We start from the raw sequence: 17,310 nt of genomic DNA, 5'->3' as shown, positions 1-17,310 counted from the left end.
CAGCATTTCTTCACACTATTTTGTTAATCTTAAATTAGAAATTCATAACGAGTTCAGATGACTAAATTCATGAAGTAAGGATACCAAATCATGGAAAATAGCTGTGAGAATGAAAGTAACTCCAGGTCAAAGACAGAATACAAGGTGAGGTGAGACTGTTAGTTTGGAAAGCTAGAAAAGTCCAAAGAGTTGTAAAAGGCACAATATGAAATATGTTTTAGCAGCAGATGAAGATACACTGAAGATAGACTGCAAACCTGTCAGTATTCCAGTGTTCACAAGTATCAGTAGAGTCTTATAAATGTAGATTCCATGCCTTCACCACACATATACATGTTTAATAGGGAGCAGCCTATATTTTGCCATTAGTAGAAAGAAAGATTATGTCAGTGTGGTAATAAAATTATGCCATACTGCAAATTAACTTGTAAAGAACTAAGATCTATCCTAACACTTTCAATGGTAGTTTGCAAATATGTATTTCAATGTTGACATATTTAGACAGGTTCTTTTTTTAATCTTTGATTGCTTGTATAAGAAAATTATTAAGGATTAACAACAAAAAGTGTGTGTGTGTGTGTGTGTGTGTATATATATATATATACACGAAAGCATATAATGCTATAGATGTTTTCTAATTCCTGGAAATAAGGATTTCTTCCTCTACTGGTATTCATTAATTGAGAAATGCTTGAGTTATGAAAGTCAACTTGGGATTTTGGAATCCACCACTTAGATTATGGTGCCTAACAAGAGGTCTAATTGTGGCATGGCAATCTCTAAAATGCAGTCAAGAGAGTTATGAAATATATTGGTATAAAATATAATAGGGTTTCCTGACTCATGTTGTAATTCTTAAAAGCTATAAAAGCAGAAGGAGGTAAAAGAAAACAAGATTTAATATTCAGTATGGAATGCCCACTTTAATAAATGCTATTATAAGGAGTCTGAACAAAAATTTTTTTGTTTTGTTTAAACAATCTCATACTGTTTACATTTTTCTCACCATTATTTGTGCTTTACATACTGATATATATATATTTTAAAAGTCAGATGTTGGCCAAAACCTCAGTTGAGATGAAGCATTCTAGCCAGGCTAGTACTCTGACGTATTCCAAGAACCACCCCYACCATGACTAAGGAGCATGCTGATCATGTCCCACCTTTTTAGGTCTGCAGTTTTTCATCTCCTGTTTCCTAACTGCATCACAGTGTAGAAAAAAGGAGCTCTGCCTGTTATATTGTCTACCTCCATGCTAGACTGAGTAAAAAAATCTAGGAAACAGCTGGTATTAAGCACCTGAAAAGATTTTGAAGAAAGTTTCTCCCACACACACTAAGTATAGAAAGTTCAAAGAGGATGGGAGTGAGAAGTGAGAGCAGGGCATGTTATAAAAAAACAGCTAGTTGCTCCTCCTCAATTCCATGTCTTACCTCAGGATAGAGAAACATCTTCAAACTCATCACCATTCAATACATCCTTATACATTTTTGTACAGCTAGAGCAGGTGGATTATTCACCTGCAAATGCCTCACTAAGAAAGTGTTTATAAATGGCCTTTGTAGTGCCCAACTGCCTAATGTAAGGCAAAGATTCCTTTCTTAAGTAGTGTTTGTACTACATTGTGCAAAAACATACACTGTATCATGCTATGCTAATGAAAGAGCTGTACATCACTTGAGATTTTGAAATCCGTGACATAATTAGGCTGCAGAACATTGGTTGGACACTATCATTATGAATGTGATTCAGCACTGCAAGGGTACCTAAAGAGGGCACAGGCATAAAGAGTCTCTCTTCAGTAACTGAAAAACCACTAAACCAAAGACTGTAGCATTACCACGGGTCCTACTCCCCCAAGATTGAATGCTGTCATGTCCATAACATATCTTACATGGAAGCACACAGTTAACACCCTTGGTCAAGACCATATCACTGATGATACAATCCTAATCTACAAGCAGAAGGGGACAGCATAACTAAGTCAAGCGATGCAGAGCATGAACCATGCCAACAGTGCTAAATCTCTCCCTTTCAAATAACCAGTTGGCAACTTTCCATGAATTCTTATGCGATGCCTGCAGTAATGAACCAAACAGGGAGAGGGCACRTGCCCAAGCTCTGCAGCATGACTGCCCACACCATTAAACACGGAGCACTGCTTCTGGCCATTGATGCAGCAGYACAGCACTCTGGATGCAGCTAGCCTTTTTTGCTGGGGTAAGAGTATTGCTGAAAAGACATGAGCTGCTGCTGCAGCAGTTGACCTCTGAGCCAAACCATGGTCCTGAGCACTTTTTAGTTACTAAAATAGATGTAGTCTTAAGAGCTGTAAGAGGAATTCTAATCTCTCTCTAGCTGTCTACAAGCCCAGTTATGTATTTGGGTCTCAAAGGTCTTACTGTTTTGTGACGGTCTCTGTAACCAAAGGAAACATTAATATATGTTGTTATCTCTTTACAACTCACTCAGAATCACTTCTGTGCCAACGTTAAAAGTTTACAGTTCTGGTGCTCTTTCTTCATCTTTCTGCTAATTAACTGTAGATTTAAGGGACTTCTCATCAATTTTTAACTGCTTTGGTAAAACAGCGCTAAATTGTTCAGCTGTGGCTTTATTCAGTTTATTCAGTTCACTTTCACTCAAGTGGAAAAAACCTACAAGCTTTTAAATTTTTATTATTTAACAAAAAAAGTTATCAGTAAGCACAAAGTGTTGTTCTAGTACAATTCACACATACTACCCCTTATATACTTATTACATATGTACTATATTGATCACTATATTTTAACAGGTTAAATCAGATTATCTGATGGAATATGCATTTATTATATCCCTTAATTTACAGAAAAACATGTAAAATTAGTTATCAGATTACAGTTGTATACTTAAAGGTTACCACAGATTTGTGAAAAATAAATCAGTTTGGAGAACTCTGCCAGAATAATTTTAATGCTTCAGAGACACTTTGGTATATCAGATTTTAACTTCAGCTCTTACATGTTTCTGTAACTCAAATTTGCTATAAATATGTGGGAATGCAAGAAACTTGCTGCAAAACAGGAATTTTTWAAAAATATAATTGATTAAAGCTATCTTATGTATCCATTTAAAATTTTAATATGTTCATGTCCTGTTTCCCTGCTACCTATCCTGAATGCATATCATAGAAAACAAAAGACATGAGAGAGCATTTAATGAAAGAAGAAAAAGAAGAAGAAGAAAATTGCCTTGCAGGCAAAGGAATAGTATGAAGAACTTTAACAGAAATTTCATAAAAGACAATGCCTTTGTTCAAATTAAAATAAAAAATTTTAAGCAGTTATGTCAAATCCTGTAACAAGCATTGTGAGGTTTTCCCTAGGACTTATATAGGCCTGGACTTTTTGACTCAGATGCCATATTTGTAAGTCTTAATGACAGTTTTAAATTGCTTCTTCTTATCTTACAGGTTTTTAAAATACCAAAAAAGAGCCTCAATTTGTAAAATTTCTCATCCCACCTCTTTTCTAAGAATTGTAAGGATTCTCTTCTAGAATTCTAAGAATTTTCATTCTACTAGGTGAGCAACAGTCATACTTGTTTCTAAAAAAAAAAAAAAAAAAAAAAAAAAAAACCCTAAATCCTACAGAAAACACTTCACAGTTCTCTGGATGCTGTCAAAAGAATTAAAACATAGGCAGAACAAATGCTATTTATTGATATACTGTTTGAGAACACCAGAACAGAAGATTCTGTTGAATATATCCCTTTCATAAGTAAGCATGCAGATGTTGCTACTATTTTTTTTTTTTTGAATTTCCAATAGCTAAGCAGGACAGTAATTCAAAAAYATATAGGTGAAAATCTGATCATTTCAACAGTGTGTATGCACATACTTTACCAAACGTAGAACAGCATGTTAGCCTGGGACTGTAATATGTGGTTTACAGTTAAGTATAAATTTAGTGTTGTCATGCATATGCTGCTTTCTTGAATTATATTTATTCCTTCTTTTGTGTGTATGCTTCGCAATGATAAATTGTCTCAAAACTCTTATTATGTTTATTCTTAATCTTAAAAAAAAATGACAATCCCATTTGCCCTCAGATATATTCAATACAGCTTCTTTAAAGTAAGAGATTCCCTCCCTAAAGAAAATGACAGTATGGGGAAAACATGAGCCAACAAGATTTCAAGATGTTAAGCCTACCTTGCCACAACACAGTCCAGTAATACRTATCATGCAGATAACTAGTATGTTGCATTTTCTTACCATACCACAATAGGATAAACAACTAGCTTTTTGATCTATAATATAATTGTTCAAATTTTAAATCTAAGCTATCTAAACTCCATCTACAAAAGACTTATGGAAGGGAATTTTGCAGAGGGAAAGCTAATTTGCCTCCCTTTGGATCTCTTCATTCCCATTCTTTCCTTTCCATACACATGTGATTTCATCTACCCCTTTTTGGAATGTAGGTACTTTYTCCTTTCTATTCTTTCAAAAGCTTCTCAATAATTTTCTTGTGATATCACCATAAGAGAATCAAAACARCTTAGCAGGACATATCCTTCACAAGCAATAAGGAAAGCAATAATCTTACAATTCACAGCAGATTAGCCTTGCTTTTATTTTATATCAACTTTAATAGTGGAACTCTTCTGGAAATAATTGACAGAAAATGGAAAAGAAAAACAGAAAAAATGGAAGAATTATGTTTAAAAATCCATGTTGAAATATCAGAAAGAAGCATAGATAGTTTTCTTCGAAAACAAAATTCCATCACTCATTCACTATATGTACAGGCATTTGCAGAGAGCTATACTAATTTTATCTTTTAAAAAGAGAATAAATGTCATTGCTGAACTCATTCCGTCAATTACAGGACTACAGCAGGACTTGAGATCCACTGTTTTACATAGTATTATTGTATGACATGAAAAGTGTTTTGGCATTAAAAYAGTTCCATAAAAGAAACTAAATTAAAGTGAATTTAATAAACACTCTCAACAAAAGCAGGTATCTCCAGAAATAGCTATTATTCCATTTAACATAAAGCAAGAAAAGTTTTAAATATTTTAAGTTTTTTCTTTTTACTGGGAGTAGCATCATCAGGATCAAAACAAAACAATGTCTTCGGTTTAATCTTTACCTAGGTCACCATGATGCTCAACTAATATAAACCAAAAAAAGTCATAGATTTCAAAAAGCAATAGTATATTAAAGATTCTCCCCAGTTATGTGAGGAGTTATATACATCTCATGCCTACACAGATATATACCACAAAGCCAAAAATCTATGTTTACACTTGGCTGGCTACCTGTTTCTAATCACTGCTTTTCATCTGTAATTTCTCTGGTCTCACTAACCCCCATACATGCATTTTAATACATAAATGCCTATCAAGGAACAGACTACAAATCCTTTGCTCATGCATACTGAAAATCAGGCTGATTGATTTCTGTAATATTACCTGTATAGTTAGATATCTTTTTTTGCAAATACRGGAGAGATGACACGGCCCTAGTTATTCTGATTCTCATGTAATCATATCAACTTGAATTAAAATGTCTTAAATGGTATTGATATCTTGAATTTTAATCACGATTGTTTAAAAATTTTGCCTTCCTTAAGCCAAAGGTATCARCCCTTAAAGTATCAAATTTTAGGAGATTTACTTCATTAAAAATGGAAAAAAATTGTCAAAAATAATAGAACCTTTTATATTTCATCTTGTAATCACTGGTTCTAAACTGCCTGATCACTAAAAGCCATCTAATGGAAGAGAATACATAAATTTTCCTTAAATATCAGAATTAAGATTAAATGAAATAGCTCTTTTATACAACAGAACTTGGGAGGGTATTGCTGAGAAAGTCGTATATTTAACAGAACTATACAGCTAATGCTGCAACTGACTTTTTGACTATTGAAAATACAGATTTCTTTCTTAAAATGGAGGAAAATTTACCTTAATATCAAAAGCTCCTGGTTGACCCACTTGATTATAAAGTTCCAGCTGGTTCTTGACAGGTGTTACCCACAGTATCAGCTGATTTAATTTATGTTCAAGTTCGATGAAATCCCTTAGCAGAAACTCTATTTCTTTTTGTTTCTCTGGAAGCTCTTTGGACACCTGAAAACATACCACAAGTTTTGTGARGGAAAAAATGCAACATAAAGCAATTTAACACCACACATATCAACACATACATGAAATGTTAAGGAAACATAAATAAACRGTAGATACTGATAAGAAGAAGGAGTAAAAGGACAATAGAAACACCAAAAAAAATGGTAATAAGTTTCTTGCAAGTCTGTTGCATATTCTCTTTCTTCAAAAATGTTGTTAATGGACTTCTCATTTTTTGATTATTCTGCTATTTTACTGGTAGCAGACAAAAAGTTTGTTTTCTCAGTATGTGAAATGGCTTTAATGATCAATTTTTAATCAGGAAGAGCAATAGCAAATACAAAAATGTGGAATTGATCATGTGAATGATATCTAACCTCTCTTGACCTCTGGGATCTGGAAGCACATAAGTATGTGTTTTCTTACAAGGTGTTTAGAATTGCCAGTTGAGTCCAAATACAGAGGAACAGATGCATACAGAGAAGAAAAATAATGAAGAAATATATCTTCAATACCTATCAGTGCATTTGGTTCCTTCATTTGCATTCCAAGTAGTCAAATTTTAAGCAAACACATTCTTCTATGCCAACAGGATTAGAAATTAAGACTCAGTGAATAGCACAGTACAGATCCAACAGCACTGTAACATTTGGAGTAAATATACGGGACATGGTGGAAATAAGTAAGTCAGCCCAAAGCTCCATATTCTCGCTACAATGTTTTCTATAGCTGGAGAGGTGAGGTGTCTCCATACTACATTAGGGGCAACACTACAAACCTGTACTAGGGGGAAGAATGTGCTTACATTAAAAAAAGAAAATCACAACAAATATAAGGGCCAGGCAGGGAYAGGAAAATATGTTCAGTTTCTAAGCACACATTTTTATTACAACACCTCTTTTAAAAGTACCAAAAACATGGGAGGTTTCTCATTRACACAATAAAATGTAAATTCCCTCTGAAGTTAAATTGTATTAATGGAAGTATGGCTAGCATACTCCCTGGCTACAAAAGTATTACTGATGTGTACTAACTTCTAATCCCCAATGACACTATTTAGAGAAGACAATAAATCTAAATCCACCAGAGACATGAAAGCAATGAAGATTTATTACCAAAAAAAAAAATCCAGTAAAACAGTGGAAGGAATGGCAAGAAAACAACATCTCATGATACATAAATTTCCTTACAAATTCCATGTAAAAATACTGATTTTTTTGGTACTAAAATAACCCACCTATATCTAGTCTATATATGATTTATTAGACTATATTTAAATGATATTTGTAATTCATGATTTTGATTTCCTGTATATTAAATAATTTTCATTGTTCACTGTAGCCATACCATAACATCCTATCTAATAAAAATGGACCAGTAAGTCAAATCACTTTTTGTATCCTCTTAATCTTGTTAAATAAAATAAAAACTCTGCTTTTCCAAAATGGTTCCTGATGTGAAAGAAAGCAATTAAAAATGCATTCATTTCCCTTATGTGTTAATCTCTGTGCAGATCTTGGCCTCATTTCACAGAAGATTAGTTTCATCTTTCTTACAACTTTTGAATGTTAATCTCTAACGTTTAGTAGCTTTAATATTAACATAAACAAGTTCCACAGAAATACTGTGCAAGGTAAATAGGTAATTAYAGGATGAAAATAATAAAAATCAAGCTGATCTCTGAAGGTTTGAAATTTGTATTAACCTGGCACCAGATTAACATTTAGCAAGCATATTAGTTGCATCAGAAGACAGACAAACATAAATTTTTGAGAGTTTTTCAAAAGAAGAAAAATATAACTGATTATATACTAAGATATATTCAAATCACAAAAGAAGAAGATGGTTAGTTTTTGATAACTGACTTTACTTCAACTTATTTTCCAAAAAAAAAAAATTCACAAAAAAGAAAGCAAAATAAATCTCACCTATAGTGAGAGGTCAATTCTTATATAAGCAAATGCAGTCTCTTATCACAATAAAGTTGACTCTTGGGCTAACATTTTAGCAGAGATATATGATTACAATATTTTTAAAGTAATAAAAAAGAAGAAATCTGCATCAATATAAATCAATGCATTACATACAGAAATTTAGTATCATCTACTTTTACCATAGAGATAAAAGAGGAGCAACAATAAACGAACACGTAAACAAAGGATTTYCTCAAAGTCRAAAGGTTAGAGCTCCAGATAAGCAYGTAAGAATTAGATCTTGAGTAGATGYTAACAAGGAAATACCTTGTAACATCCAGGTAACATCTTACATGCTATTGTGTGGAAAACAGAGATTTTTAGATTCCAGATCTCAGGGCTTTTTTTTTTGTTTGTTTGTTTCCATATTTGTTTTTAAACTCTGTCAAGATGGCTGATCAAATTACAGTCTGAGGAGATTAAGGGAATTACAAATCCTCCTATCAAGCCATAGGACTTAGAATCATAGAATCAGTAAGCTTGGAAGGGACCTCTGGAGATCATCTAGTCCAACCTCCCTGCTCAGCAGGGTCACCTAAAGCGTGTTAGACAGGGTTGCATCCAGGCRGGCCTTGAAGATCTCCAGAGAAGGAGACTCCACAACCTCTCCRGGCAACCTGKSCCAGTGCTCTGTCACTCTCACAGGGAAGAAATTCCCCCTCACGSTCAGGYGGAACTTSCTGTGCTTCARTTTCTGCCCATTGCCTCTTGTCCTGTCACACGGRACAACTGAAAAGAGTTTGTCCCCGTCCCCTTGACMCCCTCCCTTCAGGTACTTGTACACATTGATAAGATCCCCCCKCAGTCTTCTCTTCCCCAGGCTGAAGAGGCCCAGCTCTCRCAGCYGTTCCTCATAGGGCAGRTGCTCCAGCCCTCTGATCATCTTTGTAGCCCTATGCTGGACTCTCTCCAKYAGCTCCAYGTCTCTCTKGTCCTGGGKAGCCCWGRACTGGACACAGYACTCGAGATGAGTCCTCCCCAGAGCTGAGTAGAGGGGCAGGATCACCTCCCTCSACCTGTTGGCAACACTCCTCCTAATGCACCCCAGGAGACCATTGCCTTTCTTGGCCACAAGGGAATATACTGAGTCTCCCCCATTACTGAGCCCTGGGGGACACCACTAGCCACAGGCCTCCAACTAGACTCCACACCACTGATGACGACCCTCTGAGCTCTGCTTTTCAGCCAGTTCTCAATCCACCTCACTACCCATTTGTCTAACCCACACTTCCTGAGCTTATGTAGGAGGCTGTTATGGGAGACAGTGTCAAAAGCCTTGCTGAAGTCAAGGKACACAACGTCCACTGCTCTGCCCTCATCTACCCAGACAGTCATTCCATCATAGAAGGCCTTCAGATTGGTTAAGCAGGATTTCCYCTTGGTGAATCCATGCAGGCTCCTCCTGATCACCTTCTTTTCCTCCATATGTCTGGAGATGACATCCAGAAGGAGCTGTTCCATCACCTTTCCAGGGATGGAGGTGAGGCTGACGGACCTATAGTTGCCTGTGTCCTTCTTCTTGCCCTTTTTGAAGACCGGAGTGACACTGGCTTTCTTCCAGTCCTCAGGCACCTCTCCAGCTCTCCAGGACCTTTCAAAGATGATGGAGAGTGGCCTGGCAACAACATCCACCAGCTCCCTCAGTACTCGTGGCTGCATCCCATCTGGGCCCATGGATCTGCCCAGAAGGTCCCTAATCCTATCCTCCTCAACCAAAGGGAAGTCTTCCTTTCTCCAGAGTTTCTCCCTCACATCCAGGCTCTGGGATTCMTGAGGGCTGCCCTTASCAGTGAAGACTGAAGCARAGAAGGCAYTCAGTRATTCTGCCTTCTCTGTAYCCCTTGTCACCAGGGCCCCYGCMCCATTCAGTAGCAGGCCCACATTTTCCCTAGTCCTCYTCTTGCTRCCGATGTATTTGAAGAAGCCCTTCCTGTTKTCCTTAACATCCCTTGCSASACTTAATTCCAACTGGGCCTTAGCCTTCCTCGCCRCATCTCACATACTCTGACTCCWTTCCTATMATTCTCCCAAGTAGCCTGTCCCCTCTTCCACATTCTGTGTACTTTCTTCTTCTGTCTGAATTTGGCCAAGAGCTCCTTGCTTATTCTGCAGGTGTCCTGTCCCCTTYGCTGTGCTTCTTACTCACAGGGATGSACTGCTCTTGAGCTTGGAGGAAGTGATGYTYGAATACTAGCCAGCTCTCCTGGACCCCYCTTCCTTCTAGGGCCTTAMCCCATGRGATTCCTCCAATTARGTTTCTGAAGAGARACCTCAGACCAAAATCGGCTCTCCTRAAGTCCAGGGTTGCAATCCTGCYTGTTGCCTTACTTCTTTSCTGCAGGATCCTGAACTCCACCAYCTYGTGGTCACTGCWGCCAAGGCTGCCCMCAACCTTCACATCTCTAACCAGTCCCTCTCTGTTGGTAAGGACAAAGTCCAGCAGGACACCCTTCCTCGTAGGCTCCTCCACCATTTGTGACAAGAAGTTATCATCGACGCACTGCAGGAGCCTCCTGGACTGCTTGTGCCYTGYTSTGTAGTCCCTCCAGCAGRTGTCAGCGTGGCTGAAGTCCCCCATGAGAARCAGRGCCTGTGATGGTGAGGCTACCTCCAACTGTCTATAGAAAGCYTCATCAACTTTCTCTTCCTGGTCAGGTGGCCTRYAGYASACACCCACAACAGTGTCCCCCATGCTGGCCTGCCCTTTGATCTTTACCCATAAGCTCTCAGCTGCCGCCTCCTCCTCCTCTATGTCATTTCTGACTTCTGCAGACTGTCTCTTGGGGGACAGTTTGTTTCCTCAGCTAATGCTACAGCACACCAGAAATAACAYGGGAAACCCTCCATCAAGTAATGGACACGGGCATGTTCACTGGGTCTCTTGCTTTGTGTCCCCCTGGTGCAGAGCAGAATAGAGGCACACAYGGACATGGGGTGCATCAGGCTGAATTCTCCCTCCAGCCCCTATACACTTCCCTAATTTTTTACTTACAATCTTTCCATCCTCAATCCCATCAATTATGTGAACAAGTTTCTCCAGGCCCTGGAGAAGGTTACTCCCAGCTCCAGGAGAATGATCCCACTCCTGGGCTGAGACCCTGGTGCCAGTGGGACCTATTGCCGATTTATTGTCCTCTCCAGTCTAGTCTCTCTCTCTTGATTACTTTGATGCCTCCAGAGACGTATGAGCACAGATTAGGGTCCCACTCCAGTTCTCCTTTCTACATTTTTGACTTTTTGGCCCCTTTCTCCCCCATTCAGTTCTCCCCTCCCGCAATTTGTTTTCTCTCCTTCCCTTCCACTTAGGAAAAGCTGTTAGGTTTTATCAGAGGAGGGTTGATGTCCTCTTGTAAGGGGAGAAAAAAATAGAAAGCAAACACTAGCCCTAAGCTGACACCTGCAAAAGAGAAAGACAGCAAACATATAGATGCCTTCCTTCAAATCTGCCCACGCCTGATTTTAGGCCTGATAAAGGTAAAGAGAGTTACACACTGGGAAGAAAGACAAGGTACAAAGGCTTTCTAAAATCCATTTTTTCCCTTCGCACATGGATGAATATTTTCAACTTTGTTTTATTTAGAATATTTCCAATTTTGCTTTATTTGGCAGCAGATCAGCATGGAAAACATACTTYGGTTTGCAATCAAAGGAAAAAGTAAATTTGAAAATGGAAATGACAACAAAAGTATGGATTATTCCTTCAAAGAAAAAATTCCACATCAAAGGACTAAATAATTTCAATGATATGTGTCAAAACATAATTCTTAAAGTATGTGATGCATCTAAAATTTTGTACTTCAGTTCAAGTGTTAATTAAGTYAGTCTAATTGGGAGCTTAGTATCYGAATGAATAACAGAAAAGATTTAARCTCTATATTGGGAGACAGCAGAAGAGACTAATTTTATAAACTGACACAGGTCTTCACAATACTTATTCTAATCTTAAAATGTCAGATCTTTTCTCAGTTATTTAGTTTCTGTGAGTTGTATGTTTTTACTTTTTATTAAAATACTTTAAAAATATAAATCACAGCAGAAAAATGGTAAAACAACTTTGAAACTTGAGTAATTGCCATATTTCAAAGTCTTAATCTACCTATTTTCATTACTTCTCCTCATAAATTCTGGAAGTACTTCCAGTGGTTGTTTCTGTTCCATTAGAACTTCATGCCTTGGATGATCTTCCTTCATAAGAAGCATAAATGATCTACTATTAGGTTCTCTCCACTTCCACCCCAATCTGATCACTGGTGCAAAATCATACAATTGCTCAGTTTGGCCACTTGCATCTCTTCAATCATTTTATGTGCCTCGGTCTTCCACCGCTATGTCCTACTTTACCTTTAGATACTTAATTTTCAGTCTATATACACAGGTGTACATGTACCATGGGATGAATTAAAGCTGAGCAAGTGGAAAGTGATACTGATTCATACAATAATAGTAAGTATAAAAAGCAGGACAGAGTTCCRTAAGGCACATCAACTGATGTTTTATATCATATTCCTTGGTCTCTGTTCTTTTTAATTCCTTATGAATATAGAGAAAGGAGATTTCAGCATCAACTAAAATAATTGTGAAAYTACACTTTGATTCTGTAAGTCAGAAACATAGTCAAAACCAAAAGGTTGAAACTAACTATGTAGAGTTACATTTTAACAGTGGGAAATAGTTTTACAAAGGTCAGATATGTTATTGTAAGTGAAGAAACTGGATAAATTACATGATTAGGAAGGCATCATAATTATCAGTACCTGCCACTTGATAAAAGCAAGCAAAGCCACTGAAATGGCTCACATACAWAATATTCCAAATGACCAATGCCTGATATTGAATACTTCCTCTCACAAGTCAATGTCAAGGTCATTTCTTACATAACTGAAATAAYTGAAGAAAAGATAATGCAGTTTCCCAGCTATGTGGGAATATAAACAAGGGCATKCATCTTTCCAACATATCCTTTTGTAAGAAAAACATAGTGGATTTTCTAATGAAGAGTGGAAGGAAAAAAAAAATAAATCTCCAAAATTTTAGCAGCAGTGGAAATGCTTCCTAACTTTTTCACTTCTCTCTTTTTTTTAAAATGTTAGGTAAGATACTCGCTGTCTCTCACTAGCTCTCTCACTAGCCTCCCAATAACAAAGCACACTTACAAACGGATCTTATTTTGACAAATCCACTCTTGAATTAAAATTTAGCTTTCTTGATATATAAAATATGATAGACTGAAATGAATATAAACATAAGTATGTTGTGGGGTGCCTGCGAAGACTGTTATGTTTTTTCTTGCACTCCCGACTTGGTAGAGTCCCTCTGACTACACAAAGCACCCCGTTAGCATGGGCTCCTGTTGTATGGTAGCTGGCAGTGTCAGGTTTTTAAAAATTCACTATTGTTGCATATAACAACAGCTTCTGGTTTACTTTCTCATTTTTGCTAAAATGCAAATAGTATGAAAAAAATTAGATAGCTGATTATATTGCAATCAGCCCACAGCACAACTGGGCTGAAATCAGCTTTCTATATTATCCTAGCCAGGATCTGGCTAAACAAGAAATAACTAAAGCCRTATCAACTATTCAATAAAATTCAGACTTAAGAATGACTCACAAGTGACACTTCCATAAAACTAGTAAGATAACTATGTAAAATAACAGTTCTTATAGTCATTGTTCAGAAAGTTTTATCTGCTTAAAAATCACCTTCTTTACATCATGTACTGAAGAATGATTTAAAATCGAAGGGGGAGAAGTTAATTTTTATGCATCATTTCTTCATGAAAAACAATCAATGTAAGAAAGAGTTTCATGTAAGTTCAGTTTAGGATGCCATTTAGTTAATTAACTGAGCCATTTTCATTAACAGACTCAATATTGACTTTAAAACAAAATCTACTTAATTTCTTTTAAATGATGAATATTTATGAACCATAGTATCTCTAACAAAGTTGGAATTAAGACCACATTACTAAAGGAAGATGAAAGCAGGGTGCTAACAATATGTATAGAAGATTATTATTTGCAGTATARCTAGTGTTTCATGTTTCTTTACAAGCCTCTCAGGACCTGACTTTGGCACACATCTTCCAGACGTTTTTTCACAAGCTAATTGTTTATTTTTAATATTCCCAAGCTTTATTTTTATTAAGAAGTCYTTTTTCCATTAATGCAGAAGACAAACAATTCACCAATCCAATGCCACAAACAAGTTTCTGCTTCATCTAGCAGACTAGCTTTTTCAAAAAACAACCATATTGCATGATTTGTCCAAATGATTTGTTCRTATGGTAAATACAGCAATATATATCACAATCTTCTGAATATCTAACTGCTTTTTATAGTTAGTGTTTATAATCAGTTGATACACATTCTGCTGTCTACCAGTCAGGGAGCCTCCTTTGACAAGGACAGTTCTGAGTGCAAGGCCTCCACCTTAAATCTCTGCTAACTAATCTGATCGATGATTTTATTCTTTTCTTTCTCTTTGTCTCTCACTCAGTTCCAGAAAGCCAAAAGCAGCCATAAAAGGCTTACAGTAGGAGACGACTCTTCCACTGACTCTTAGCAAAGGATGAACTCTAAAGAACAGTGCTGTAACTGTTCTTTCTCCAGTTTACAGCAGAAGACATCCATACCAAGTCCCTCAGGCTACATATAAACCGTGAGGCAAGCAAGCTCCAGCRTCCATCCTGAAGTACTGGTTCTCTGCCTGTAACCAGTTACCTCAGGCCCATCAATCAAAATTTTCTTCCCATGGAAAGTCAAGAAACAAAAATGGCAGACCGCAGCACAGCTCAGCACTGAGCTGGAAGGTGCTGAAGAGGTAGAAGCACTCCCAGAGCTCTCAGAGAATCACAATATTAATTTACAGGACATCATAAACCCTGGCTGATGTAGTTCAGGCCAATCTCATTCATTAAGTAAACGGGGCATCACAAACCTATCTCACCTTTAGTTCTTTTCATGACAGATTTCTAGTCCACTGCTTTGTCTCATCATCCTTTACTGCAGCCCTCCTTTTGCTTCCTTTAACAAGATCACACGTAGTCTGCCTCCTTTATTCACAAGACTGTGTCCAGAGCTGAAAGCTTGAGTTTCACATGTAATCAGTTCACAGATGCAGCTTCCATCAGCCACTAACTAAATATATTGACATCTTTTTCTATTGCAAACACCTGAGAGAAGTTTCCCAAAAGCCTTTACAAAACTGCTGTAGAGTTTCTAAAAACCGCCAAAATGCCTGAGAAGCAACACAGAATCAGAAGGCATTGCAATGGAACAACCCACAAATATTTATGCAACATATAGCACCTGAAAATGCAAGCTATAGACTTAGTATCCTTATTGATTTGGTTCACAGAGCTCTCTCTAGAAAAGAAAAAAAAAAAAGAAAGCACTTTGGCAGAGAAGATGGACATAATTGGATCAGAGATTTGTAGTATCAATATGGAAAAGGTAGTTCCTGGCTATAAGCTACATAATGAAGGTAAATTAAATAATTAGAGTCAATCAATTTAATCYAGTTTATCCCTACCTGAAGATTAAGTTTATATATTCTAAAATCATTTTAGATCTTAAAATACAGCTAGGTTTAAACATGTGAAAAATGCCTTTGTAAGTTGCTATTAATTAACCAACTTGTCCTTACTGTAGATATTATTTGGGAGTGGACATAGAAAAGTCTTGGCATTTAGGTGACTAACTGGTGTATTAATTTGAGAAATCAGAAAAAGATTATGGGTTAGAGCAAACACCATGGGGTCCTGATGGAAAAAACTGAGTGGACTGTATAAGCTTCAACAGGCATCTGGCCTACCTGGATGCACTTCTCAAATGGAGATGTCTTTTATCCTGATACTGATGAGGTCAGCACTAATTCATCTCTCCTTAAAACCAAGTGTCATGGCTGAGATTAGAAGTAAAAAAAATAATTAAAAAAAAAAAAGTTTGGAAAACCATTACAGCTCCCATTCATGCATATTTCCTGAAACAAGCACCATACAGATTTTTGTGTCCTGAAGTAGTTACTAATGAAGGAGAATTGAGTAAGACAATATAAATAGTGATGAGTCTGACATAACAGGTAAATCAGCTTTTGGGGAGGGAACGAGAGGAGCCTGGCATCCCAACCAAGTTTCCAGGTCTAACTGCTATCAGCTTATTTGAATCAGAATATTTCAGATGTTACATTTAACCAAAACTTCTGAAAGAGCTGGTCACCTTATCTATTTGACACACTTTCTAGTTTCTGTTTAGAACGGGCAGCTATAGGAAAGAGGAGAAACACTAAAAGAAATGTAAGACCTTTAAGAGCAAAACCTGTAGTTTCTCAAAAGGAAATTCAAAACCATTTTATATCATAGTGGAAAATGAATTTTCCAATATCATATCTGACCTCCAACTTTAATGTTGTGTGACTTTAATGCTGCAAAACAATCAAAGAAAAAACTTCTAAAAAGAAGATAAATATATACATTTATCTCTTTTTTCTACATACCTGTAACTAATATCAATATAAGAATAGAACTAAAACTGTTCATTAATGCCTTATACTTTGATTCACCCTTAAAAATAATAATACTAATGCTGCATTAAGAGCTGTCCAATCTACTAAGATAATAACATTTATTCAAAATCCTACAGCAGTTACCATACACTTTTGAGGAAGCTAAGGCAGCATTTTTATCAGAGCTTTCTTTTCATCTTTTGATAAAATGAATAAAACGTATTAGGATTTCTGACTCAGAAGGCAAATTTAGAAATTGGTATTTAAATTTTATATCCAGAGTAATAACATTCAGGAGAGACTTCTATGAAATAATAAAACGATTTATTTTTCAGAAGTAGCTATCTGCTTAATATTAATTACCCAATGTAATTCAGGCATTTTTAGTAAGATTGTTATGAATGCAGAAATGGGTCAACTCACAGTTTACATCAAAAAATCAACTATGGCTAATAGGACTGTTACACATTTTATTATCTAGAACTACAAGATTTGTAAATCTTGTACTACCCCTAATTACAACATCACAACCGATACTCATAAACACTTTGCAGATTCACACTTAAGAAAATGAATTCATCTTTTCTTCACAGTATTGCTTTATATGGAAAACTGCTATTTAAGTAAATTGGCATTTAACTTGCCTAGATGCTGTATCTTATTAACAGCACACATTGTGGAAACTTTAAAAAATAATAAGAGAACAATTCT

General features: G+C 36.5%; 1 protein-coding gene across 9 annotated transcripts in view; it reads right to left on the bottom strand.

The window, feature by feature from the left end:
- Positions 1–17,310, bottom strand: part of DMD (dystrophin) — a 1,137,868-nt gene that overhangs the window by 417,038 nt on the left and 703,520 nt on the right. For all 9 annotated transcript variants that reach the window (XM_085319436.1, XM_085319439.1, XM_085319437.1 and 6 more), the window contains one exon: positions 5,960–6,124. In XM_085319436.1, coding sequence (XP_085175562.1) covers positions 5,960–6,124 — 165 coding nt within the window. The remainder of the gene's footprint in view (positions 1–5,959; positions 6,125–17,310) is intronic.

This window comes from Rhea americana, unplaced genomic scaffold (assembly GCF_003343005.1).
Source record: "Rhea americana isolate MKP2758 unplaced genomic scaffold, rheAme1 scaffold_59, whole genome shotgun sequence".
Classification (NCBI taxonomy): domain Eukaryota; kingdom Metazoa; phylum Chordata; class Aves; order Rheiformes; family Rheidae; genus Rhea; species Rhea americana.
Note: the sequence above shows the minus strand (reverse complement) of the source record. Positions and strands in the feature narration are given on the sequence as shown.